At 39.1% G+C, this 27839-nt stretch overlaps 1 protein-coding gene across 1 annotated transcript in view; it reads left to right on the plus strand.

The window, feature by feature from the left end:
* NUP37 (nucleoporin 37) overlaps nucleotides 1-27839 on the plus strand; it is a 32975-nt gene that overhangs the window by 901 nt on the left and 4235 nt on the right. Inside the window, exons 2-6 of the mRNA XM_064456397.1 lie at nucleotides 484-703; nucleotides 2936-3060; nucleotides 4028-4100; nucleotides 10160-10254; nucleotides 27025-27115. Of these exons, the coding sequence (XP_064312467.1) occupies nucleotides 548-703; nucleotides 2936-3060; nucleotides 4028-4100; nucleotides 10160-10254; nucleotides 27025-27115 (540 nt within the window). The 5' untranslated portion in view covers nucleotides 484-547. The remainder of the gene's footprint in view (nucleotides 1-483; nucleotides 704-2935; nucleotides 3061-4027; nucleotides 4101-10159; nucleotides 10255-27024; nucleotides 27116-27839) is intronic.

The following is a 27839-nucleotide window of genomic DNA, read 5'->3' on the forward strand; positions in this document are numbered from 1 at the left end:
AGGTGTTCTGCACGCAGTTGGGGTGGCTTAAGTCATGAAACCATGTTTAAATATTATGTATTACAGTATTCTAATTTACAGTTTTGCAGTCTTGATTAACTCTGCTTTTAGACACATACAGTCTTAAAAGAGGTACGCAAGCAGCAATTTATCATTCCTTGTCATTTAGTTGAAAATCTAAAAATTCTGTATGTGACTTTTCTGGTGCGTACAGTTCCTTAATGTCTTAGTGTTGGGTTGCCAGCAGTAGAACAAAATCTGCAGTTATTGCTGAAATCTGTAGGGACATTTTTGAATGTATGTTGGTTAATCTTTTAGATTGGTGAAACTACATGCTACATCTAAAATAATCAGCATAAGTGCAGCTTTTGTGTTCTTAAATATGATGTTACAGAAAACTTTGATTTGTTGTGGCACAAATACCTTTTACATTTTTTCTTCATGCAGATGAGTAATACATCCTCTTTAAAACTTTCTGTGTAGGAATGTAGGTTTTCATATTGGAGAAGACATCACTTCCATAATACCTTGACTTAGTCCACTGAAAATGAAGCAAGATTCTACTAGAAACCCTGCTTACACAGTGGATTGCGAAGATTATGTGCACGTGGTAAAATTCAATCCATTTGATAGTGGAGATGCATGTTCCCTCATTGCATATGGTGGCAGTAATTACGTAGTTGTTGGGACATGCAGATTTCAGGTTAGTTTGTGTTATTGTTAATTTTATTAGTTGCTTCCTGAAACTTACTTTGCCAGCACCTCTACTGCACAAAGACCCTGGTTGCTTTCCTGTTTCCTGCCCTCCCCGTGTAATCAGGGGACCTTTTTACTTGTTTATTACGTTAACAAGTCTGGGATATTTGTTCTTTGAGAAAATAAGTATATATATATATGAAACAAACATTGGTATAAATTACCATCCTGCTAGTATAAAGTTCCTTTTGAATAGAATCATAGCATCAAAGAAAGGTTTGGCTTGGAAGGGACCTTAAAGATAACCTAGGTCCAACCCTCCTGCCTGGGCAGGGACACCTTCCACCAGACCAGGTTGCTCAAAGCCTCATCCAGCCTGGCCCTGAACACTTCCAAGGATGGGGCATCCTCAACTTCTCTGGGCAACCTGCTCCAGTGTCTAACCATCCTCACAGTAAAGAATTTTTTTCCTAATATCTAATCTAAACCTACCCTCTTTCAGTTTAAAACCATTGCCTCTTGTCCTGTCACTGTACCCCCTGAATAGATTGCAAAGAAAAGAGGAGTGCTCTACTGGAAGATAAATCCTTTTTTAGTATCTCCTTCTGATGTTGGTGACTGCTGTCTGAGAACTCAAGCGGGGAGCTTTGGAAATATGTGAATTAATATTTGCAGTACATTGTTCTTTATCACCACAGGGTAATTGGCTCCTTTTTTGCACAGTTATATTTTGTTCTATGTAAATTTGCTATTTATATTATCTTCTAAAGCTTTCAGCTAGCCTGGGAAACAGCAAAGATTATAACCACTTTCAACTTTACAACTAAAGTGTCTGCATTAATCTTATAGATACTTCTTTTAAGGAAGGACTGTAGAAATAGTTACCTAATTTAATTTTTTTTTTTGCTTTCCCAATTGTTCTTATTGGATCTCTCTCACAGACTGTTAGAAACAGTAAAATATGTTTTCTTATCTTGATACTATTTAAAGTCATCATATTATGAAAGTTTTTAAAATGTAAAACACTCTATTTTTATATTGTGTAAGATTTTTTTAATCAGGGTGGTTTTTTTGCCTAGATGCTTAAAGAATCAATAGGAGGCAACTGTTATCTTTGGAATCTGTTTTTAAGCTTCTTTCTTCAACTCACTGCTCTATTATACAGTATTATTTTTGTACCTTATCGAACAGCATAACTGGTCTTACTATTATTACCTAGTGTCTTACTGTTGGAAATTTTCTGAGAAGCACCTAGTGCTAACCACAAAAACCTACTGTCATCTGTATTGCTCTCTATCTTGTTTCTGGCGTAGTCCTTAAAAGAAACTGATAAAAACCTGATAGCCACTGGTACAAAGTAGTTTTTCTATAACTTTCATATCCTCCCTTCCCTTCCACATGTGCAGTCATGGAGTATTTAGTAGGGGAAGAAAATGCCATTCTTGCTCCTTGCTTCAAGAAGCATTGAAAAACTCTGGATAACTTCATGCTTGCTCAGCTAGGTTCTTCACTGCCTCTACATTATGCAGAGGGCATACAGAAGGGTTCTTTACATTAAAGCAGAATTGTGACAGAGAAAATTTTGTAGGAATATTCTTTGAGGTACTCTATTAGATGTTTTGAAAACTTTTTAAAGTTTTTTAGAGGTCAACTGATTGACTGTGTCCACAACCCCAACTCTTGTTTCATCTTTTCCACCAATCAGGGTGCTCACCAGTGGGAAGAACAGACAAGGTAGTAATTTTGGTCATGTTAGATGGCACAGGGTATCTTTCTAGCAACAGCTGTTTGAAGAATGTTGTTCTGGTCATGCTAGAATTTTTCCGTAGTGTAAAAACAACTTGGAGAGAAGATAGCTTAAATGAATGCTTGGTTTTGTTCCCATTGTTTCTTCTCCTTGCAGTGTGTACTTAACATGCTGTTATGAGTGGCTGTAGTTGTATCTGTGAAGACGTTACTTCTACAAAGAATGGCAAAGAATCAGCATCTTTGTGGCTCGGTTCTGATTTTTGTGCTCTGCATTGGCCTCTGGCTTGAGAATGTAATGATTTCATGGCTTTTTAAGTACTTGTACATTTCATAATACTTTCTTTATGTTCCAGGTTTTCATTTTGAGGGTGTTTCAATCTAAAAAGATCCAAGTTACATGTAATTTTGAAAGCCTTTCAATTTCACATCAGTGTGAATTGTTAGAAGTCATCAAGATGTTCAGGATTAGCTAACTACAATATTTCTATAGGAGGAGGATGTGGAAGTGGAATGCATGCAATATAAGACGCTAAGAACATTTCATCATGGAATCCGAGTTGATGCCATAGCTTGGAGTCCAGAAACTAGACTTGACGCTTTACCTCCCCAGATAAGGTATTTATAATAATGAGTACAGTGAATTCTTGTCTCTTATCTGCTTTCCCTAATTCTTTAATATTGGATTAAGTTGAAAGGTAATGGGTGAAATCTAACTCTTTAGAAATCACTGACGAAGTCTCTGAACGCTTCAGTAGAACAACATTTTCATTCTTGCAGTCATTCTTTTTTTGGTTTTTAGTTCTACTTCTTGTGTCCTTTGCACCTCCCCCAATGAACGTGCGGTAAATAAATTTTTTGTTCCTTAGTCATTATTTTAATGGACCTAAAATGTAGTTGATTCTTTCTTTGTCTGTCTGTGAGGAAGGGATTCTTTTAAGAACTTTACTAAGGATGAGGCTATTGTGATGGCCTGCCTTATAAAGCTGTTTATAATGGTCTGCATAGTACGGGCTTTGTTTAGTAGTAGGTCAGATGTTATTTGTGAAACCTGTTGAGGTATAAATCTAGAAAGATAGTTAACTATTAAACACTTAAGTGTTCTCAATAGCTTGTAAGCTGCTTAAATTATGATGGTTGCTTACTGCTGTGTTTTTGTACAGTCTTTTGTTTAAAATATGTTAGAAATTGGTTTATTAATTTATGTTTCAGTATTTTAAACACTGATACTGGTTCTTCTATGTGCTCTGCCACTTCACTTCTTCCAAGGGAAGTTTCAACGGCAGTTATGAAAGACATTGAAGGGAATTGAGAGTTGATTCAGATTTAGCTTTGTAAAATGTTCTGCATTTCCTTCCATGAAAAAGTATTCTTGGCACTTGATACACACTATTTTATAAATACGTTCCAGTTATAACTCTGCTGTTGCCAAAGCAGAAAAGTTAAGATAGAAGCTTTTGGTGTTTTTTCACAATCTGAATTTTCCTTTGCATGACACTTTGCAGGTTTAAACTGAAGGGAAGCTGATAAAAAGTCCACTATTGCAGTGTTAATTGACTAAAGTGCTTTTCTTTGTTGAGTGTAGGTTTTGTACTGCGGCTTCCGATAGGAAGTTAAGGCTATTTACTTCAGACCTGCAGGACAAGAATGAATTTAAGGTAAGGGCAGCTAAGCTGATTTTTTAAAAAAATTATTTAATCTTCAGTGAAGTCTAATCTTTAACTGCCCTTCTGCCCGATTTTGCTTAATGTACTGTATGAGATAAAGCTCTGAACTGTGACAAATCCTATATCCATAATCTCTAGGGAAAATCATTGTATTGTATATACCTGTCTGCCTTTAAAGTGGGAGTAACTGTAATTATCAGCTACGTGAGCTTTTGATTTAAAATTATTTATGTAACATTTAACCAAACTGAAGAAAAAGAAGTAGAGGCTTGTGGATCATCTAAAATATATTCATAAACAGAATATTCTACAGGTGAATTTCAAGTACCATGTTGGATAAGGTTCCTTTATATAGACACCTGTAAAATTTTATGTGGTATCGGTTATTGGACTCCTCTATAAGAAAAGGAAATTTAGTAATTTGTCTTTCATGGGGAAGTTGCAGTTCAACTTTTTCAAAGAATAGAAAACTTAAAGAATACTGAATTTAGTGCATAACTGCAGACAGGTACACTAAACGTGCCCATAAGCTGTCACTGTTTATTTCTAAGATAGAAACAAAGGAAATGTCTTCTTCAAATACAATTTAACTTCCCCTTCTTTCAGTGTAGATGGTAATGTTCTTAAACCAGTGATATAAAAGAAGCCAAGTCTAAATATTGTCTTCACTTCATAAGCTGAAGCTTGGTTTTCTGGAGATATGTTTTGTTTGCAAGACATGTCAACTCCTATGTCACTTGGATGTGTACATATTCTTCAAAATTCTGCCTTTGAAACAATGTCCCAGAATAAGAAAGGTTAATTAATACTAAAAAAATTGGGGGAAAGGGTTCCTTCTTTTTTAGTGCTTTGGAATACGATAGTGCCTTTTTTGGGGAGAGTTGTATATTGAGTATAATGAGAAAATTATAAACTTTCATTTGTGGTTTGGTAATTCATATTAGTAAGACAATTATATTTTTCATACAGAAACTAAGTGAATTGCAGATGTCACTTATGTGGCCATACTTATAATGGAATGAATAAAAGCGTGGCATAAGAAGTAAAGATGAATGTTACTAATAAACAGAACATCTTTTCTTTAAAGAAAATACTTATGTTACCTGGTATATGCATATATCCTTAATTTCCTTCCTGCATGTTTGGTCATCTTATATGGCTTTGTCACCCAGGCAGTGGGATAACTGACATAGTTACAATCCACTTGGGTGGCACTTCTGACAAAGTATTTCTAAAAGTTCTTAATCTCGTTTGCTTGTGAGTTGATGTCTGTCATCCCTTATTAAAGTTACCTATTTATACAATATCTGCCAGTTTTATGATATTGCAGACAACAGGCTTTAATGTTAAGCTGTGAGTTAAATCTTTTAACTTTTTAGCAGAATGTAAAGTTACTTATTATGTGTGTCTATTGCAATTTGAGAAATTGGTAGAACTGTACATAATCATGCAGAAGAGAATGAATTAAATCATTAATAACAGTGTAGATGACGGATGGTTAATAAGTGGGAATAATCAAACATATGGATGAACCTGGTACTACAGGCTTTATTCAGCTAAATTCAGCATCTGAAATCTTTTTTTTTTATTATTATTATTCATTTTGGATTAACAAGGGGCCTGATGAACCATCTGCTAAAATTAATGAGTAGTCTCTTGACTCCAGTGGACACTGGTTCAAGCCGTGGATGAGTGGGGGTTTTTCCACGTTTAATAAATATGAAAGCTGTTAATTATTTTTATTGGGGGTTAATTAATGATCAGTAATTTTATGTGTTTTTGCCAAAAATTGAATGTGACAGCTGTGATAGTTTATAACTATCATACCTCTTCCTGTCCCTGCATCATCTGGTCTTTAGCAAAAGGTTCTCCAGTACCTTCCAGAGTAGAGTTGATGTCTGCACCAGCTTTCAGACTCTCTATATTGATGTGGAATACAGCCCAGGCTTAACACTAGAAATTTCCAATGGGATCTGCTTTTTTGCTCATTAGGAATTAATTCCTTCCAGAGAAATAATCAGTATTATAACTTCACACAAACACACCTAAATATTTAACGTACAAGTTGAAATAAGCAAGTTGATTCTAGTGAAGAATTCTGGTAAGCTGTTTATTACTGAATTAGAATGAGATTACAAACAACACACTTCTAAAATAAAAATAATTTTGAATATAATCAATGAGAGGATTCTTTTCTAGCTTATTATCAATGTATGATCTATATTACAACCAGGGAAGCAAAGGGGGGGCTACTCAGTAGCACAGTCTGAGTGCTGTTGTTTCAGAACAGAATTTCTGTGATGGGTTAGTGGTTTCCCAGTTCTGACAAGATTTTTTTTTTTTCTGGTATCTGACCGACACAAATGACACTTTAAGACATGCACTTCTAATTTAGGGGAATTTATTACACAGTAGCTTTGACTGGATGCCTAGAAATAAATTTGAAATGCCACAGTCACATTTCCATTAAGAGAGCAATTATTTTTTTATACAAAAAGGTTCATTGGAAAACTGATTCATCTACCCTTAGGACTTCTTTCTACACAAAATGTTCTGACTTGCAGTTATAAACTTCTGCAAAAGTATGTTCATTGCATAGCACATCAGAATAATTTGTTTTATGATAGGTAGTGGGTATAGAGACCACAGAGCATTATGTCAACAGGTGTTGCATGTTAGAATGTGGTATTTAGGCTGACCAGCCACAGCTGTAAGTACTAGAAGTATAGAAGTTATTTTGCCCCAGAAGGAAACAAGCAATTACAATATCTTGATTATTCAACTGCAGTTGATATGAGTAAGTTCCTCCAGCATCTAATGTGGACAGAAGGATCACAGAATTTGATTTTCTTCATCAGCTGAAGGTATCATGGATTCTTCTTAATTTTTGACAGTACCAAAGACTAAAGATTGTTTGGTACTTATGCAATACAGATAAGAACTGTTGGCTTGAATTTAACAGTAAAGCTATTAGCTTTGTTTATGCCAGGTCCATCACTGGAATTAACAGTCTAAGAACTTCATTAAGGATGTACTGAGACTGAGAAAAAAGTAAAAATCCGTATTGTTACTGGGTCAGGCTTGGTCTAATATTAAAAACAATCAGAAAACAGCTAAAAACTACCTATTTTTACCTAATAGTGAGGAACTTATTAGTGAAAAGGAAGAATGCGGAGTAGCAGGTTTATACTGGTAAAAATGTTGTCTTTGAGACTATCTTCTGGGGGTTTTTGACAAAAAGTGTAGAAAATACTTTGTCCAGATGATCATCTTAATTTCTTATACCTGGACAATCATCGTACTAAATACTTGTCAAGAAGAAAGTAACATCTAAATCTGAGTTGTATTAGCAAAATCTCAGATGTTAACAAATACTCGGTGAGCTATGCTGAGCTGGCTTTCAATAAAGTTTGATACGGTGGTTTCTTAGTGACAGTCAGTTGATACCTCAGAAAAGCTGTTTCATAAACCTGAGGTTGAACTCAGGAAGAACACATGGAAGACTTTGATCCGTTGTACAGTGTGCACTTTGTATAGTATGCATGTGGGATTTTTAGGAGAGGTACAAAATGTGCAAACAAAGCTGAAGGAAGTATGTGATTACAGTCAAAATGTAATCTCTGAACACTTTGTCTTTTATAGTAAATAATTAGTATATGTTGCTTCTGGAGGGATAGACAGAGTAATCTTACTCTGTTTTCCCAGTGGAAAAACTGTCTTGATGTAATTATCAACAAGGAACTTGAAGTATACTCAGTTTTCCATTACTTTGTCAACACGACTAATCCAAAATTTATGGGCTGGATCAAGCCCAGAACGACAAACAAAAGGTAAAATATGACTGATGGATCTTCATGAAATCTTCTTCTTCTTTTAAGATTTTCATTTGGAAATTAATTGTGGTTTCCTTCTCCTGCTTCAAATTTTGTTTAATAAAAAGCATATTTCATCAGAACTGTGGAAGTAAAATGAGGCAGGGTATTTCAATTCAGAATACTGAAAATTTTTCAAAAGACTTGGAATTTCTGTCTAAATAGTTTAGCATCATCTTAGGATGTTTTAGTTCTAGTATAATCCACTATGTTTTAATAAAATTATGAGCTATTGGAAAAAATTAAGTTGGCTGCTGAAAATGTTTCTGTATTGAATTGATGAGGCATTCATAAAATTTTTAGAGTGAGGGATTTAGTTATGGTGCATGCTTGAGAGTTTTTTTTATCAGTTCTGTGTTTGTTCCTCAGAATAGCTACACTTAGAGAACAAATAGCGTGTTCTCCTTCCAGAAAACTGTTCAACTGGTTGTCTTCATTCCACCTTGTTTTCCTCTGCAGTCTCTCCATGTCATGCTATTATACAGAGGATATTTTCGTCTCCTTTTTATGATACCTTGCTGGGCAAAACAAGAGCAGCTCTGCCCTGAGAGTTAATCAGTGGGACTGAAAACGATGGAACAGTAACAGATACAACATCTACACATGGCCATTTGCCTCACTTAAAATTTTAAGTGATATTTCTGCTAAAAAACCCCATAGATGTAGTTAATGAGAGAAAATATATGTAAATTCTCAGATGGAGCAAACTGATATCTTAACTAGCTACAGATTTTCTGATGAGACCAGAGATGATGTATTCATACTTAGTCCCACATGACTGAATCTGAATGTACTTTAAACTTTGACTGGCCCCTAAACGAGATGAGTTTTGCACGCTTGCATGATGCTAAATGCGTGTAAGTTCTTTCACTTGGGTTTTTGAGAAGATACTGTAAACCTCAAAAGATTACTGATGTCTGTAGATGAGTACAAAACACTTAATAGAATTGGGGGGGGGGGGGGAGTGGGGGGGGAGGGAGGAGAAGGTGTTTTGATATTATGGCCAAGATAGCTGAAGAGCCTTCAAAATACATACAAATTAATACATACAAATTATCTAACTTTTAATTTTTACTAAAACTAGGATTTTGCTTTTATTCAGAAAAGCTATGGCGCTAAGTTGGTTTTGGTTATAGGTAAATTATTCTCAGTGCTTAGAAATAAAAATGTTCTTGCTTCAGGCAAGAACAATTACACAGTAATAAGGTTCCCTTTGAAATTTCTTCATGCTTTCTGATACAACTGTAAATGTTTGTTTTTGAGTGAGAGTTCACATGTACGCTCACACCGTGAGTGCTCATATCCTATTATTTGAGAATGGATGATCTATTAATTCACAGTAAAAGAAGAGTGTGCACTATACCCCATTTTCTTTCCTCTTCAGCACAACAGCATGTAAAGCAGAGAGTACAAAGCGCTGTGTCTGTTCTTCTCAAATGCTTAATACAAATTGTGCTTAATGGCTAAAGTGTTATATGGCTTCCTTGGGTTTGCTTGTACTGTTGTTCCTGATTTTTAGTTTTCTTAGTCTTTAGCATGCATGGTCTTCTGTTTCATCTTCTTTCACTCTTTTTTTCTAAAGGTAGTCTTTTGGTTGGCCATCTTTAGTGGACATATCCTCTTAGGCAATTTGTGTGCTGACTCCTTGGAAAAGGGCATATACTGGACAAGTGGCTGGTTTATTATTCCTTCAGGATAAAACTCTCTTGCTGCTTGCAGGAACCCCTAGTAAAAACTACAGTACAGAGATAAGAGTTCCTTACCAGTAATGAGAGTTCTTTAAAATTTGTAGATGATGCAACCATTCAATTCCTGCTCATTCTCCTCTTTCTGAGATTTATTATCTTCTACCTTTGAAATTCAGTGATTGAAAGGAGGATAAAAAGTTCAGGTGCGTTTCACTGATCTCTGTGAAGCAAGATCATCAAGCTGACCTCTGTAATAACTGCAAGGAATAGTGGGGGGTCTTTTTACCTATAGTGTGAATCTACACGAGTTAGATATTTTAAAGAACTCCAGTTACTGGTAAATACTCTTTGTACCTTCCATGTAAAATGATAGCTTTATTTTAGCACTCGTACATCTTTCCTTTAGTGGGTCTATTAAATACTTTGTGGACTGATGGAACAGGTAAAAGGTACAGGCAAGGTAAAAGTATTTCTTTTTCTTTGTTGACAGACTTTTGATGGCCACTCAGATTACATTAATGATCTGGTGTTTGCACCCAAGGAAGGTCAAGAAATTGCAAGTGTAAGTGATGATCACACCTGCAGGTATGCATTTTCTTCAGAACATTACTGAAATAGCAGTGGCTGGCTTTTTCTATGCATGTATGCTTTGTATGTTTGCTTAAATAAATAAGCATTTATTTATTTTTAGTAGGCCTTTATGGCCCACGAACAAGACAACAAGTGGACTAGTCTTATTAGCTAGGTTGTGGACTGGCTTTTTGTTCTGACTTTTGGGGTTTTTTTCAAAGCAACATTTTGAACTAACTGGATACCTCCTGAAGCAAACTCCTCTGTCTTGAAATTACGTACACTGTAATTTCCCTTGCTGGGACAGGAATAAAAGGCATGAGAATAGGAGAGAAAAGACATGCATAGCTCAGCACTGAACTGTACAGACCTTCTCTATCCATTCTGTCATCAGATGAGTTAAGTTTAAAACCAGTATATGTATGTGAACTTGTCCACTTACCAAAATTTAATAGCCTTACTGAGAGGTGGGATTACATAGCCTAAGGACCGTACCATACTAATACAGTGGGGCTGGCAGCTCATAATACCATGATTATAGCTGCTTTGAATCCATGTATTTAGTTATTTGTACCTGGAAGTAAAAAGGAAACATGGTTAAATACTTCAGAAAACGCTGATTAAGGTTTTGTAGGACAGCATCTCCTTGTCAAAAGGTCCCCCATACTCACCTTCTAGTAGTGCACATGAGTCTATAAAGCTGCTGTTCTTATGCCTCCGATGTAGCTCACAGTTGAAGAGATCAGGAGGGTGGCTGTGCAGGCTTTGCAAGTCATTGCAGTAGAAGCAAGAGACTTGAGAAAGCATCTTCAACTTTTCTTTGCAATAGCTGTGGTAATTGAAGATTTGTCTCAGTTAAGGAACTGTTACAGCTTTTTCTCTGATTATATGTATTGTATATTTGCTCTTTGAAGTTGCCACCATATCAATTCCTATATAAATGACCAGGTACTACTCGGGGGGGAAAAAAAGTCATTTTTCACTTAAGCCATCCTCTACCTGCTAAGAGAGAAGGGAATAGCTCTTAGAATTATTACTTTGTGTATGAGATTTTGTCAAGGGTAGGTCATCAACTGGCATAAATCACAGTTTAGTAGCTTTAGTTGAGCTACTCTGTCCTACATAAATTGAAAATCTAAAAGGCCTGTGATTTTAACATCCCTAGGGAACTCAGAAATTCTACTTTTAACAGGAAGCAGATTTTCCATAGACGCCCTGTCCATATTCCCAAAAAAATCATTAGGAATGAATAGTAGAAATGTATGACTTATTCATAGCTTGTTCTGATTTATTTCCTATCCTTGATTTCTTCATTAAATCTAAACTAATATTGGGCTTATTCGGCAAAGAGCTGTTCGAGTGTATGGCCTTTCCTTGTTTATTTTATGAAATGCTTAGTGTTCCCAGGATGAAAGAGAATGGGTTTAAAACCAGTGGTCTAACTGATACTAAATTAAAAGGAAATAAAAATTATGAATTTAATGTATACTATCAAGATTTCAACTTAGTAACTCTGAAAGACATTTTATGCAGTAAACCATAAAGTCTTTGGTTAAAAGCCATGGGAAATAAGTAGGATTTTTTTTGGCTACTTGAGTTCTTATTTTTTCCATTCATGCATGTGGAGCATGAAGACTTTTTTTATTGAATTTAAAGGTTACACTTTCAAAACGAATGGAAAATGCATTCCCTGGGACTTAGCAAAATCATTCCTTACTTACTGTGTAATTTGCTTCAGCAGTAATGTAAGAAGAGGAATAATTCTTCTGTCTGTACTGAGTTTCTGTCCTGAAATTGTTCTCAGGATATATCATCTGTCCATACCTTTGGAATAAAGTTCTAGAACAATTAGTACAAGAACATGAAGTTTTGAGTATTTGGGTGTTGTTCTGTTAGAGTTCGATGTCTCAGTATGTACAGAATATATACAAACATGTTTCGATCTTCCCTGGTTTTCACTTAGTACTAAGTTTAGCAGTGATCTCTAAGGAACCCAAATTTTCAGTTTTCATGCACTAAACAATCTTGCCACAAGCTGCTGCAACAGTGATATCTCGGAGCTGGGTTCAGTCATTTCGGTTGGAAGGCAGACAGCGTAAGTCAGATACTGGTTGAAGAGGCTGTGGTGATATATTCAATTTTCTTACCTTTATATTGCTGCTTTGTCATTCAGGAATTCTTGCTGTTTGTTGTACGTAGTCTCTGTTGGCCGTGTTGGTCTCACAGCACAAGACTTTTCCCAGCTGTGAAGTAGAACTGAATTAAAAATACTCTTGCATAAAAATAAATGCAGTAGCCATCTGTGTTATGTAGTTGTGAAAAAAAGTGTTGTGTGCCTTCATAGACAAGTGAAGAGGTGTTGGTATGTAAATATGTTGTATGCTTTAATAATCTCATGTTTCTCTGCACTGAGAATCTCAGAACCAATAGAACCTTAAATAGAATTGCTTTTCTGAAAGACAGCTTCGGAAGACTCTTAAAACCCACCATGTTGCAGTTACTTACAACTGTATTTATATTAAAGATCAAAATTCCTGTAGTTAAAATTACATCTGCAAAGTTAATTGAAAATTCAAATCCTGGGTCTTAAATATCATATGGTACTTCCTTCATTTTGTCCCAAGGATGGCTATGTTACAAGATGGAGGAAGCTGTTCACAAGCATATATTTAATTTCTATCTTGCTTATTTTCTACTGTAATATATAGTAAACTAATATTGAGAAACTTGTAGGAACTTGTATTTTCCTGTATTTATCTTTTTTATGGATTTCATAATTGCTTTACTCTTAGAAAATAGAAAATAAAACTATTTTTAAAGTTTGATTGCAAAATTTAAAGAAAATAGTAAAAGACTAGCAGAGGAAATAGCTACTGTTATTAAACAAATTTTGAATCAGTTTTATTTATGTCATATATCAACATATTGAGTACAATTGAATGGAAAATAAAATATCTTGTGTATACATTTAAAAAATCAAATATAGGATATTTATACATTTCTGCTGAAAGCCAAATTTGGTCATGATAGAAAAGAGTAAATTGCTTCTCAGATTTAATCCGTTTTCCTTTAAATCTAGTTGTTTTTCTTCATGATCTACCTTTCATAGGTCAGTTTAAAAATTCTATATAATATTTATGTGTAATTGAAGTAAGTTGCTCGTCCATTTCTTGGTATCATAAGAGCATGTTTAATGAATATGAAAAAATCTTTTATGGTAGCTTTAAGAAATATTTCATTTAATTCCTTAAAATTAGCATTATATACTACTTTGAACATTTGCATTACATGTAGGAACACATGCATCCCACTTTGCTAATGAGAACTGTGTGTGCAACTCCCTGTGCATCACTCTCTTAAGAAAAAAAAAATATTGCTGGCTTTTTCATCATGATTCGGAAACGCAGTATAGGAGGCTGCCGGGATTCAGATGTACAGATCATTTTGTTCTAAGACTTAACGAATCCTCTGCAAAAAGGGCATAGGAAAAGTTTGGAAAACGGGGCGAGCTTAACAGACAACCCTCCACTGTTGGTAGTTTTTGCCACTGATGTTTCTTGAAGTATTTCATGTAAAATACCGTCCTGGTAAAACCCACTAGTCTCATATGCATGCTAAAAATTAACTTCTGACTGTTACAAGGTTAATTCCATCTGACTGATAACCACCTCATACTCCATCCTCATATTGAACTGAAAGATTACTGTCAGCATTAGGCCCTTAACAACGCAGCACGGCAATTTTTTGTGGTCATTATGTGCTGGATTGACTTGTGTTTTAAAAAAGCTGAAAAGGACTCATCCATCCCTCTCTCCCCTTCCCTCCCTCTTTCTTTTCATTATTCCTTAAACTACATCGTCTTCCCCTCTTTTTGTGTGTAATAGAAAAGAACGTACAGTTAACTTATCTCCCACTTTATCGGTGACTGTGCTTGCCCTGTGATTCTCTTTTGAGTTCTGTCCAGTTACTTATGCCGTGGCTCATGCTGCTTCATAGAGAAGGACTTTGTAAATTTATTTATCAGTCACTGTCAAGTTCAGCCTTCTCTGTTGCAAATACAACAAATGCCAGTCCATCAGAAGGTTAGTTTTGCTCCCTGGATGGAGATTCAGGGGAAACGTTTGATACAATTGGAAACTAATTAAACTAGAGCCTGAAAATGTATTGTAGTGTTTTGTCTGGTTTCAGGGTTTTATAATCTGTAGTATATTTGTTTACAGGGTACTCTTAGTCTTAGTTATCTTGTTTGGGTCTTTCTCTAGACAATATGAAGGAAGGCCAATGGTAACTCTTTTTTTTTTTTTTTTTTGTCTTGTGTTCTTTAATGTGTTGCCAGCACTTGTTGCACTTGAGTCTTACCTTGTTAATTCAATAAATATTTCAGTCTTTAGCTATGTTGAAAAGTTGCCATTCTCACTCATTCCTGCCTCCAAAATCATATTTTATTTGTCTCTTCCCATTCCTAGTACACTCAATTATGGGTTTTTGCCAAAATGCTAAAAAAAGTTATCTTCTTGCATGTTGTTCTATCTTTATCTGTTTGTTGTGATAGAAATCTCCAGTGTCTCTTCATATAAGAAATGTCATACCAAAGTATTTTTCCTTTCTGAGGTATGCTGATTACAATTATCAAGCTAGTTATGCATTATAATTGATGAAAATAAGGGAGACTTTTGAATTATTTTTAAAAGACTAGTCTATGACTTTGCACACTTTCTGTTTGCATTTCTGAATGTCCCCCAAATGTAGTCTTAACACAGTTTCTGCTATACTTTAAAGCCACAATGCAAATATTAACCAAAAACTGCTGTTGCACCTCATAATCACTATACGAGTGTTAACTGGCCTCCTGTTACAGTATCCAGTCAGCTTACAAAAAAAAAAAAATCACTTTCCAAATCAAATGTTTGGAACATTATTTCAGTGTGGTCTTAAGTGTGGATGAGTAAGCCTTTAGTTAGGAAGTCTTCAAAAGATGTCGATGAAATGGTAGCTATTTCCTGTGTGACACATTTTGACTTATGTTAAGGGTCACAGAGTCCTAGAACATAGTCTAGCCTATAAATTGTTCTAAATAGAAATCATTGCATTAGATTTGTTTTAGCAGTTACCTTGTATTCTACAAACTCATTGGCAGAATTTCAACTGAGTTTCTCAGTCATCCCACAGAAGTATTTAATTTTATATCTACAGTGGAAACAATAAGCTGATAACTAACAGCTGATTTTCCTTTGGTCAAAATATACAACTGAAGCTTCACATTTTTGCAAAAATACTGCGTAGTGTTTTACTTTAGATAACTATAAGGGTATTTTAGCAGTAGTAGTAGTAGTAGTGTGTATTTCTTGGACTTATTTCTGAGTGTGCATGTTCTGAAATGGATATTAGCAAAGAACAGTCATTTGGGATGCTTGAGAGAGTACATATGCAGCTCTCCCGCCTCTCCTACTTCTACTAATATTGCTGGGTATAATCAGAATTACATCCCACAGTCACCAGTGAAAAACAGATCAATGCTTGCATATCCAAGTAGATACTACAAGAAGGCAGAGGTAACATGGATTTTAATGCTAAAATCAGAAAGATTCTAATTACTAATTCTTTAATAACATTGACATTTTCTTTGACCACCAAAAGAAAATGGTGAACGTGGGTCAACTTTCTGAAAGAGTATTTACATATTTGCTCTCCAAAAAGGCTTTTATTTCATGGATCAAAAATAAGTGGTGGAAATGCTCTACAGGCACAAACTTAGGAAGCTGTAGGTTAATCGCATACAGTTTGATGGTTGTGCCTGGTTGATTAGTGCTAGGCAGCACAGATTAATTTCCTCTTTCTCCCCGTGCAGTCATTTTTGTGGCTTGTTTTGCACAGTGTGCTGAATAGGGGGTTCTGCTACCTAATTCTGCTACAGATTCTGCAGCGGTGAACTGTTATTTGGGCAGTGCATTATCTGATTCATAAAAACTTCAATTCTTTATTTTGTCAGTAAAAAAATAAATTACTAGAAATTATCTTTAATATTACACATTTCTCTTTCTCTGAACAGCTAGAAGAGCTATACTTCAAACAGTTCCACTTCAGCCTTCTGTTCTTTAAAGTCCTACCTAGCATCCTCTTCGGATCTTTGATAACCACCTCCATGTGGAGTTGGCAGAAGACCTGAGACAAGGCCAGGCAGCCAGTGTTGCTTGTATTCTCCACAGTGTTAACTGATCCCTGCACTTCCATTTTCCTTTTCTGAAAGAACAGAACAGTTGTGAAGAACACCTTTGCTCTTTGCCTGTGTTGTGTGATCTCTGTTGCAGGAATCTCTCCCTTCTCCAAAGTCTTCTAGTCTTTTTCAGAGGTGATAGGATTTTCCTCACACGTGGAATATGTCTGACGGAGATATAAAACAACATCAGCAAGGGGTGTTTACATTAGATACTATTTAAAAAAAAAACATGTTGGGCAATTTTAAGAGTAGGTCAGACAGTAATCCATGAGTAATGGTTCAAGTATATGCTTTGTGGTTGGGAATGGTATCAGATGTCAAAGTTTGTTCTAGCCCCCACCCCACTCACTAAAATTGTTGGAAATCTTATGTTAAAAGAATTCCCTTTTTTACTTCCATCTTCTGGGGATTTGAGAAATGCCTGCAGGTTGCAATATGGTTTTGTTCTTTTAGTATTGCAAATGATGGTTTTTTTCAGTTAGGATTTGGTTTTGCTCTCTAGTTAGTGTTATTCAGAAAGTTAGAATATAAAATAAGGATCATCTCCATTGCTACAGGACAGGTTTTCAGATGTTCTAATAAATACTTTGCCAACTTTAATAGAAGTCCGTTGTGTGATAAAATTACTGCACATATGCAGCATGTCATTATCTACATTCACGCATATGACATACGATACAGTTGTTCCAAGGTAGTTTGAATATCTTCACGCAGTGAGATAACTACGGTTGTCATTTCTTCGTTTAATCATAGGATGTGACTGACAAATGTACTAATATCTCAAGCATTTTCTTTAACGGCATTTGGAACTATCTGTGTTTTGTATTAGTTTAAATTTTGTGAGCACTGCAGCATATAATTTCTCAATCCTTAGTTACATAAAAAATAAATAATTTACTGAGCAGATTACATATGATTTTTGAGGCTTTCCATTATTCAAACTTTGGCCCTTATTTCAACTGTGGTTATTCAAACTTTTCTCCTTTACATTTATGGTGGAAGCTTTTTTTAAAAATATCAAAAAACCACCATAAACCAAATAACAAGTCTATACAACAATGGTTGCTACGGGAGGAGGAGAGATAAGAGGATGACACATTTCAGGGTTATAAAAAATAAGGATGTTTGGAGAAAAGTAGACACTAGTTTGCTTTGGTATAAAATCACAGTAATATTAGTAAAGTTTCAAGGGCTTTGAATAGGAGACAAAATGCTCAGTCGTCTTGGATTGATTTACGTGATAGGAATGTGGACAAAACTAGAGAGTTTTTTAGCATCTGTAGCTGATTTGGTTATGATTACTGAGTAATTGAGTAACTGAAATTCAGTTTGGCTAAATATTTGGTCTTTGCACATTTTTTACTTGTGTTAGTCACAAAGAAATATTGAAAAGAGTTAATTGAATACATATGTAATTGTAAACTTCCCTACCAGCATGGACTTGATCCATTCAGGCAAGGATCTATTTTGATAAGTATTGCTTGGGTTTTTTTTTTTGTTTTGCTTTGCTTTCAAACTAAATTATACCATCTCTGTTATCAATAAATAAAGAAGAAAATATAAGAGGGGCATTTATCCTTTTCCCCCCTCCTATACTGTTACTGACAATCTTACCATTCTTACCAACTAAGAGATACAAGTTTGGCATTTTAGAAACAACAAAGTTAGGGAGGTAGAAAGCATAAATTTCTGTCTCAACACCTAATAACCTCACTCACTTCAGGGAAGGAAACATGATGGCATGCTCCTTTGGCCAAAATGATTCACCGTCTTCTGTTATATCATAATTTTCTCCCTGCACAGTAAATACACATGGAAAGTGTTGATTTGACTTGGACAAATCTACAAGGCAAAATTTTTGGCAGTAGAAGAAAGTATTGTATGTTTCTAAATTACCTAATCAAGTAGATATTTCATTTTTTAAACGGTTGTCAGGTTTTTGTTTTGACTTTTTTTAATAAGGACACTGATCCTTCAAGATTAGAGACCCTGTGTTTTCTACAGGGAAAACAAATATTTGATCTGTGTGGTTTGGCATAAGAAAACAACATTGTTCATTAAATATATTTACTTTATTCCCATATATTTTGTCTAGACTTATGATGTATTATTTAAGAGGGTTTTTTAAATCTCTTAAATATAAGGCTCTAAGCACCCTGGTGAGATATAAACTGAAAAAGTCTGGAGGAAGTCAGCAAAAATCCTCTAGAATAAACAATAATAGTACATAGCCACTCATCTAACTCAAAAGACTGGGCAGAACACTACTTAAAAAATTGGCTGTTTCTAAGGTTTTGCTTGTCAGGGAGGAAGAATATATGTGTATGTTTCAGTGTGAAAATGCATATAAATAGTCTGAAGAGCAAGGCTGCATACTGATATTCACAACTGTGATATCTTTGTCCTACAACTGAGCTACTGGTTTTGTAGGAAAAGAGGCAGTTGAGCACTGGCTGTGAGGTAAAATAATCTCAGTTTTGGTTTTGTTGCATTCTATAAACCAAGTAGCTTCATGGATCATTAACAGTCATATCAAATGCATCCAAAGAAAACTCACTCATCACCTAACCTCGTTTTGGTGTTTCAGCATATGCTTCCCTGTCAATCTATATTGACCAAATATTGCTGATTTTTAAGGCTGTTTTGTTTTTTTTTTTTAACTGCTTGATGTATACCCTCTGTGCTTCTAAAGGAACAGATTAAACTGGCACATCTGATTTATTTGTTGGAAGCTTGCCAAGACCCTCTGGGCTAGTGTTACCTCTGCCGTAAATCCTTTTGTTTGCCTTAGCTTCATTTTAGCTTCTTAAATTTCCATTACTCAATCTTGTCTTACCAGGAAAACATGGAAATTCATACGTTAGTGTCATGGTTTCAGCTGCGATAGAGCTAATATTCTTCACTCTAGCTGGTATAGTGCTGTGCTTTGAAATTAGCATGGAAAAAACCTGTTGAGATAACACACAGATGTTTAGGCTGTTGCTGGGCAGCGCTGACACTAGTCAAGGACACGTCTAGCTTCCCATGCTCTGCTGGGTGCACAAGAAGCCGGGAGGGGAGGGGGCACAGCTAAGAGAGTGGATTCAAACTGACCAAAGGGATATTCCATATCATGTAACGTCATGCCCAGTATGCTACCTGGGAGGGGCTGGCCGGGGGAGGCGGGGAGCAATCGCGGCTCGGGGACGGGCAGCGTCGGTCGGCGGGTGGTGAGCGGTTGTATCGTTCGTGTTTCTGCGTTTTTGTTCCCTGTTTTCCCTTTCCTCCCTTTTCCCTTTTATTATATTAACCTTACTGTCATTATTATCATAATCATTTATCATCATCATTCTATTGTAGTTATTAAACTGTGCTTATCTCAACCCACAAGTTCTTTTGCTCGTCCGATTCTCTTCCCCATCCCACAGGGGTGGGGGGGGGGGGTGAGCGAGCGGCTGCGTGGTGTTCAGTTGCCAGCTGAGGCTGAACCACGACAGTCTATTTTTGGCGCCCAACGTGGGGCGAGAAGGGTTTGAGATAATAACAGTTGCTGGTCACAGCATTGATTAATCTGCTCGCAGTATTAGCTTGTCCAGTCTTTACCATGCTGATTGTAAAGTACATGTTAAAACTTGCTGTTGGTTCTGTCAGCTGGCTGTGCTCTGCAGTGATCAGAGATATTCTGCCTAGGAGACTTGTTATTAAAACACTGGCCTTGACTGTTATCAGTTATTTAGGTTTTGCATGGAAGCCGTTACTGTACTACAGCTACCACCTCATGGAGGCAATTAGCAATTATACCTCCTCCTCTGAGGAGTTTTTTATGGAGGAAATACAGAATGGCACCGTAGCTAATATCCTATGTGATGTCTCCTCCCTCCTTACAACAACTTTTCAGTATCTTGAACATCCTTGTGTAGTTAAGATACATCTGTTGATATTGCTTTGGCAAGTGGTATCGGATCTGTCTAAGGTTAGTAAGCAAGTTAAGAATATAATCCAGAGATCTGTCCCAAGGCTTGATAGCTATGCGTGGCAGGGTATGTGGGAAAGTATGGGCAAATGCCTAAGACGGTGGGCACCCCCCATGGTGTGGGACTTCACCCCTGAACAAGTGCAGAATCCTGAAAAATTAGTAGAACATTTGGAGGAAATATGTTGTCACCCTGGCAATTCCAGAGACATACAGATCACTGCCATGTGCTGGGGTCTGGCTTATGCCTATCGAGCCCTATTTAACACTATTCAGTACCCCCAAGGGAAAGAGAAAGGAACTACTCCGACCCCCGTGACAAGTACTGCGGCCACCCAAACCCTCACGACAGATACTGCAGCTACTCCAACCCCAGCGACAAGCACTGCGGCCACCCAAACCGCCGTGACAGAGACTGCAGTTACTCCAACCCCGGTGATGAGCACTGTGGCCACCCAACCTGCCGCGACAGAGACTGCAGCTACTCCAACCCCGGTGATGAGCACGGCGGCCACCCAACCCGCCGCAACAGAGAATGCAGTTACTCCAACCCCGGTGACGAGCACTGCGGCCACCCAACCCGTTGCGACAGATACTGCAGCTGCTCCAACCCCGGTGATGAGCACGGCGGCCACCCAACCCATTGCGACAGATACTGCAGCTGCTCCAACCCCGGTGATGAGCACGGCGGCCACTCAAACCCCCACGACAGGCACTGCAGCTACTCAAACCCCAGTGCCAAGCGTTGCAGCTGAACCAGAGGACCAACCTGTGCCAGTATCAGTCGCCCCTATACGCAAGAAGAAATCATGGAAGAGAAAGTCAACTCGTTTAGAAAGAGATTACGATGAACCAGGGCCATCACGAGAAGAGGAGGAGGAGGAGGAACCATGTGTACAAGAAACGGAAACTACCCGATCTCTATCCTTGAGTGAGTTGCGGGATATACGGAAAGATTTCGGGCGTCATTCAGGTGAGCACGTTATCACCTGGCTGCTCCGATGCTGGGATAATGGGGCCAGTAGTTTGGAATTAGAGGGGAAGGAAGCCAAACAACTGGGATCCCTCTCTAGGGAAGGGGGCATTGATAAAGCAATTGGAAAAGGAACACAAGCCCTCAGCCTCTGGAGGCGGCTCCTGGCCGCGGTGAGAGAGAGGTATCCCTTCAAAGAAGATATTGTATTCCGCCTAGGAAAATGGACGACCATGGAGAAAGGCGTTCAGCATCTAAGGGAATTAGCCGTGCTTGAGGTGGTTTATGGTGACCTGGACGATCAACGGTCCTCCAAAGATCCAGATGAAGCCGAGTGCACACGACCCATGTGGCGGAAGTTTGTACGGAGCGCACCATCCTCGTATGCAAACTCATTGGCAGTGATGTCCTGGAAAGATGACGAGACACCAACGGTGGCTGAGTTGATTGATAGACTCCGGGAATATGAAGCGAATCTCTCTTCCTCGCTCGTCTCTGCTGTTGAGAAACTGTCCCGAGAGGTCCAGCAACTCAAAGAAGATATGTCCTACTCCCCACCAGTACGGACCAGTATCTCAGCCATTAGGAGTAATCGTCCCTTGGCTCAAGAGAAGGGATACACACGACGGGGCACCCTATGGTTTTACCTGCGTGATCACGGAGAGGACATGAAGAAGTGGGATGGAAAACCTACCTCAGCCTTAGAGGCACGGGTACGTGAGCTGCAAGGGAGAACAATTACTCAGGGAAGTTTCTCCAGGAGAGCTGCTGCCCCAGTTTCCCGTAAGCAATTCTCTAGACAGAGGAGCAGAAGTGCTGATGGCCTGACTGATCTTAACAGAGACACCCGTGATTCATATCTACCGGAAGTGAGTGATGAATACTATGATCAGGACTAGGGGGGCCCTGCCTCCAGCCAGGTGGAGGAAAGGGATAACCGGGTTTACTGGACTGTGTGGATCCGATGGCCTGGCACATCTGACCCACAGGAATATAGAGCTTTAGTGGACACCGGTGCACAGTGTACCTTAATGCCATCAAACTATATAGGGGCGGAACCCATCAGCATTGCTGGAGTGACAGGGGGATCCCAAGAGCTAACTGTATTGGAGGCCGAAGTGAGCCTAACTGGCAATGGGTGGCAGAAGCACCCCATTGTGACTGGCCCCGAGGCTCCGTGCATCCTTGGCATAGACTATCTCAGGAGAGGGTATTTCAAGGACCCAAAAGGTTACAAGTGGGCTTTTGGTGTAGCTGCCTTGGAGACGGCGGAAATTAAACAGCTGTCTACTTTGCCTGGCCTCTCGAAGGACCCTTCGGTGGTGGGGTTGCTGAAGGTCAAAGAACAACAGGTGCCAATCGCCACCACAACAGTGCACCGACGGCAATATCGCACCAACAGAGACTCTCTGATCCCTATCCACGGGCTCATTCGTCGACTGGAGAGCCAAGGAGTCATCAGCAAAACCCACTCACCCTTTAACAGTCCCATATGGCCAGTCCGGAAGTCTAATGGAGAGTGGAGGCTAACGGTAGACTATCGTGGCCTGAATGAAGTCACTCCACCGTTGAGTGCTGCTGTGCCAGACATGCTAGAACTTCAATATGAACTGGAGTCCAAGGCAGCCAAGTGGTATGCCACAATCGATATCGCTAATGCATTCTTCTCAATCCCTCTGGCAGCAGAGTGCAGGCCACAGTTTGCTTTTACTTGGAGGGGGGTCCAGTACACCTGGAATCGACTGCCCCAGGGGTGGAAACACAGCCCTACCATTTGCCATGGACTGATCCATAATGCTTTGGAACAAGGTGGAGCTCCCGAACACCTACAATACATTGATGACATCATCGTGTGGGGCAATACAGCAGAAGAAGTTTTTGAGAAAGGGAAGGAAATAGTTCAAATCCTCCTGAAAGCTGGTTTCGCCATAAAACAAAGTAAAGTTAAGGGACCTGCACGAGAAATCCAGTTCTTAGGAATCAAATGGCAAGATGGTCGTCGTCAGATCCCCATGGATGTGATCAACAAAATAACAGCCATGTCTCCACCAACCAGCAAAAAGGAAACACAAGCTTTCTTGGGCGTTGTGGGTTTTTGGAGAATGCATATTCCACACTACAGCCTGATCGTAAGCCCCCTCCATCAAGTGACCCGGAAAAAGAATGATTTCAAATGGGGCCCTGAACAACAACAAGCCTTTGAACAGATTAAACGGGAAATAGTTCATGCAGTAGCTCTTGGGCCAGTCCGGGCAGGACAAGATATTAAAAATGTGCTCTACACCGCAGCCGGGGAGAATGGCCCTACCTGGAGCCTCTGGCAGAAAGCACCAGGGGAGACCCGAGGTCGACCCCTAGGGTTTTGGAGTCGGGGATACAGAGGGTCCGAAGCCCGCTATACTCCAACTGAAAAAGAGATATTGGCAGCATATGAAGGGGTTCGAGCTGCTTCAGAAGTGGTTGGTACTGAAGCACAGTTGCTCCTGGCACCCCGACTGCCAGTGCTGGGCTGGATGTTCAAGGGAAATGTCCCCTCTACACACCATGCAACTGATGCTACGTGGAGTAAATGGGTTGCACTGATCACCCAGCGGGCTCGAGTAGGAAACCCCAGTCGCCCAGGAATCTTGGAAGTGATTATGGACTGGCCAGAAGGCAAAGATTTTGGAATATCACCAGAGGAGGAGGTGGCACGTGCTGAAGAAGCCCCACTGTATAACACACTGCCAGAAGATGAGAAGCAATACGCTCTGTTCACTGATGGGTCCTGTCGCCTTGTGGGAAAGCACCGGAGATGGAAGGCTGCTGTATGGAGTCCTACACGACAAGTAGCAGAAACTGCTGAAGGAGAAGGTGAATCGAGCCAGTTTGCAGAAGTAAAGGCCATCCAGCTGGCCTTAGACATCGCTGAACGGGAAAAGTGGCCAGTGCTCTATCTCTATACTGATTCCTGGATGGTGGCAAATGCCCTGTGGGGCTGGCTGCAGCAGTGGAAGCAAAGCAACTGGCAGCGCAGAGGCAAACCCATCTGGGCTGCCGCACTGTGGCAAGATATTGCTGCCCGGGTAGAGAACCTGGTTGTAAAGGTACGGCATGTGGATGCTCACGTCCCCAAGAGTCGGGCCACTGAAGAACATCGAAACAACCAGCAGGTGGATCAGGCTGCCAAGATTGAAGTGGCTGAGGTGGATCTGGACTGGCAGCATAAGGGTGAACTATTTCTAGCTCGGTGGGCCCATGACACCTCAGGCCATCAAGGGAGAGATGCAACATACAGGTGGGCTCGTGATCGAGGGGTGGACTTGACCATGGACGTTATTGCGCAGGTTATCCACGAATGTGAAACATGTGCTGCAATCAAGCAAGCGAAGCGGGTAAAGCCTCTGTGGTATGGGGGACGATGGCTGAAATATAAATATGGGGAGGCCTGGCAAATTGACTATATCACACTCCCACAGACCCGCCAAGGCAAGCGCCATGTTCTCACCATGGTAGAAGCAACCACCGGCTGGCTGGAAACATATCCTGTCCCCCACGCCACTGCCCGGAACACTATCCTGGGTCTCGAAAAACAAGTCCTGTGGCGACATGGCACCCCAGAGAGAATTGAGTCAGATAATGGGACTCATTTCCGAAACAACCTTATAGACACCTGGGCCAAAGAGCACGGCATTGAGTGGGTGTATCACATCCCCTATCACGCACCAGCCTCTGGGAAAATCGAAAGATACAATGGACTATTAAAGATGACACTGAGAGCAATGGGGGGTGGAACATTTAAACACTGGGATACACATTTAGCAAAAGCCACCTGGTTAGTCAACACAAGGGGATCTGCCAGGCGAGCTGGCCCGGCCCAATCAGAATCCTTACGTACTGTGGAAGGGGATAGAGTCCCTGTAGTGCACATAAAAAATATGCTGGGCAAGACAGTCTGGGTTATTCCTGCTTCCAGCAGAGGCAAACCCACTCGTGGGATTGCGTTTGCTCGAGGACCTGGGTGCACTTGGTGGGTGATGCGGGAGGATGGAGGAGTTCGGTGTGTACCCCAGGGGGATTTAATTCTGGGTGAAAACAGCCAATGAACTGAATAATATGCTGTTAATTGTAATATGATGTTGTATGTCATCACTACTATGGTTGCATCAGTGGAATGTTATCATGGTGGGAATCTCCCAATTAATGATAATAGCAAATGGACTTTCAATGGAACCGAGCAAAGTGCAGCAGTGAGAGAACACAAACTACCAGTGCAGCGGTGATGGAACAAGGACTGACATGCAACGACCTGACCCCACGCACACCACCGCACCGAAAGACCCTTACAAGAGATGAAATCCAAAGTCATGGACTAAATGAACTCAATGGACATTTCACAGGCATTCTACAGGGGTGTTCCATAAACTAGTGGAATGATAAATGAAAAATCTGTATATATATATATTGTTAAAGGATAAGAAGATGGATAAGGATTATTGAAGTTGTACTGAATAGTATGGGACCTGAGCATGATGTCAATGATATGGAATAAGGGGTGGATACTGTCATGGTTTCAGCTGCGATAGAGCTAATATTCTTCACTCTAGCTGGTATAGTGCTGTGCTTTGAAATTAGCATGGAAAAAACCTGTTGAGATAACACACAGATGTTTAGGCTGTTGCTGGGCAGCGCTGACACTAGTCAAGGACACGTCTAGCTTCCCATGCTCTGCTGGGTGCACAAGAAGCCGGGAGGGGAGGGGGCACAGCTAAGAGAGTGGATTCAAACTGACCAAAGGGATATTCCATATCATGTAACGTCATGCCCAGTATGCTACCTGGGAGGGGCTGGCCGGGGGAGGCGGGGAGCAATCGCGGCTCGGGGACGGGCAGCGTCGGTCGGCGGGTGGTGAGCGGTTGTATCGTTCGTGTTTCTGCGTTTTTGTTCCCTGTTTTCCCTTTCCTCCCTTTTCCCTTTTATTATATTAACCTTACTGTCATTATTATCATAATCATTTATCATCATCATTCTATTGTAGTTATTAAACTGTGCTTATCTCAACCCACAAGTTCTTTTGCTCGTCCGATTCTCTTCCCCATCCCACAGGGGTGGGGGGGGGGGGTGAGCGAGCGGCTGCGTGGTGTTCAGTTGCCAGCTGAGGCTGAACCACGACAGTTAGACAAACAAAATACTTCAGTTCATGATCTTATCCTTTACGTGATATTGTGGGTGATCTAAGTTGCTTGGTACTTCACTCCAGATTGCTTTTATCAGCTGGACCAAAGCTGACCACCTTGCTTTGTATTGTCTTACTGTTATTTATGGTATAGTACAAAGGCTGTAGTGTTGACTTATTAATAAAGTGGGAACTTATCATCTAGATTTCATGTCTAGACCACTAAACTTGCCAAATTATTTTGACATTGCCCTTTTAAACAGAACTATTAGTTCATCAATGTTAAAATTATATTTTACTTTCATACATGGTAAAATATATTAACTTCAGCACTGACCGCTTTTACTGACTTCTTGAAGTGATAAAGCACAAACAGTATTTCATTTGGTCACTTCCTCTGAAAATGTATTAAGGCACTGGAAGTTTTTGCAGTCAAATGGCAATAAATAGTTTTATACTTAGCCTTTTTTGTTTTTTTGTTGCTTTAGGGTCTGGGATTTGGAAGGAAATGAGAAGGCCCATTTTGTTTTACGTTCTCCTGGAATGAGTGTTTGCTGGCATCCTGAAGAGGCTTTTAAGGTTGTGTTTTCCAGATCTTCATCTCACCATCTTTAAAGTAACAGGAGGGTAGACTTATCTAAAGTATGAATTTCTGATGCTGTGGTAAGACTGAAGTTTGGGGAGCTAGTGTACATTGTAACTGGATATTGGTTGGATCTGCTAATGTGAAGTGACTGTAAATGAATTATCATTCTCATCATTTTATCCTCAGTCCTTCACTCCTCCCATCAGAAATATTCCTTCCTAATTACATACATCAAACATTGTTGATAACTATTCTGCTGATTCCATATTAACTTACAGTTACCAGAGAAAAGTTCAAGTTTTTCTCAGCCATGGTAACATGGTTCACCAATAACACAGACTCTTATAAAGCATGCCAAGTTTTGAAAAGGATCTGTTTGAAGTTAGCAAGGGATTTTTTTTGTTGTTGTTCTTGCTTGGAATATATGAAGTATGTGCTGAAAAATCAAAACAAATCAATAAACTATGTTTTTAGATTTATCTGTTTATTGTACTGGGGAGGATTAATCAGCTGATATATACCAAAATATTCAGCTTCATTAATGATCTAGTCTGTGCAATCTTGGATTTATTATTCCTGTTGTGCCAGTCAATAACGGTCTTAAGCATCTACAAATAGTTGTTCAAATTGCCACAAAAACACACACTTAAAACAGAGAAAAGCAGTCAAATAAGGTATCAAAATATTTACATAGCAATCGGGAAGAAGGATCTCTAT

This window comes from Phalacrocorax carbo, chromosome 1 (assembly GCF_963921805.1).
Source record: "Phalacrocorax carbo chromosome 1, bPhaCar2.1, whole genome shotgun sequence".
Taxonomy (NCBI): Eukaryota; Metazoa; Chordata; class Aves; order Suliformes; family Phalacrocoracidae; genus Phalacrocorax; species Phalacrocorax carbo.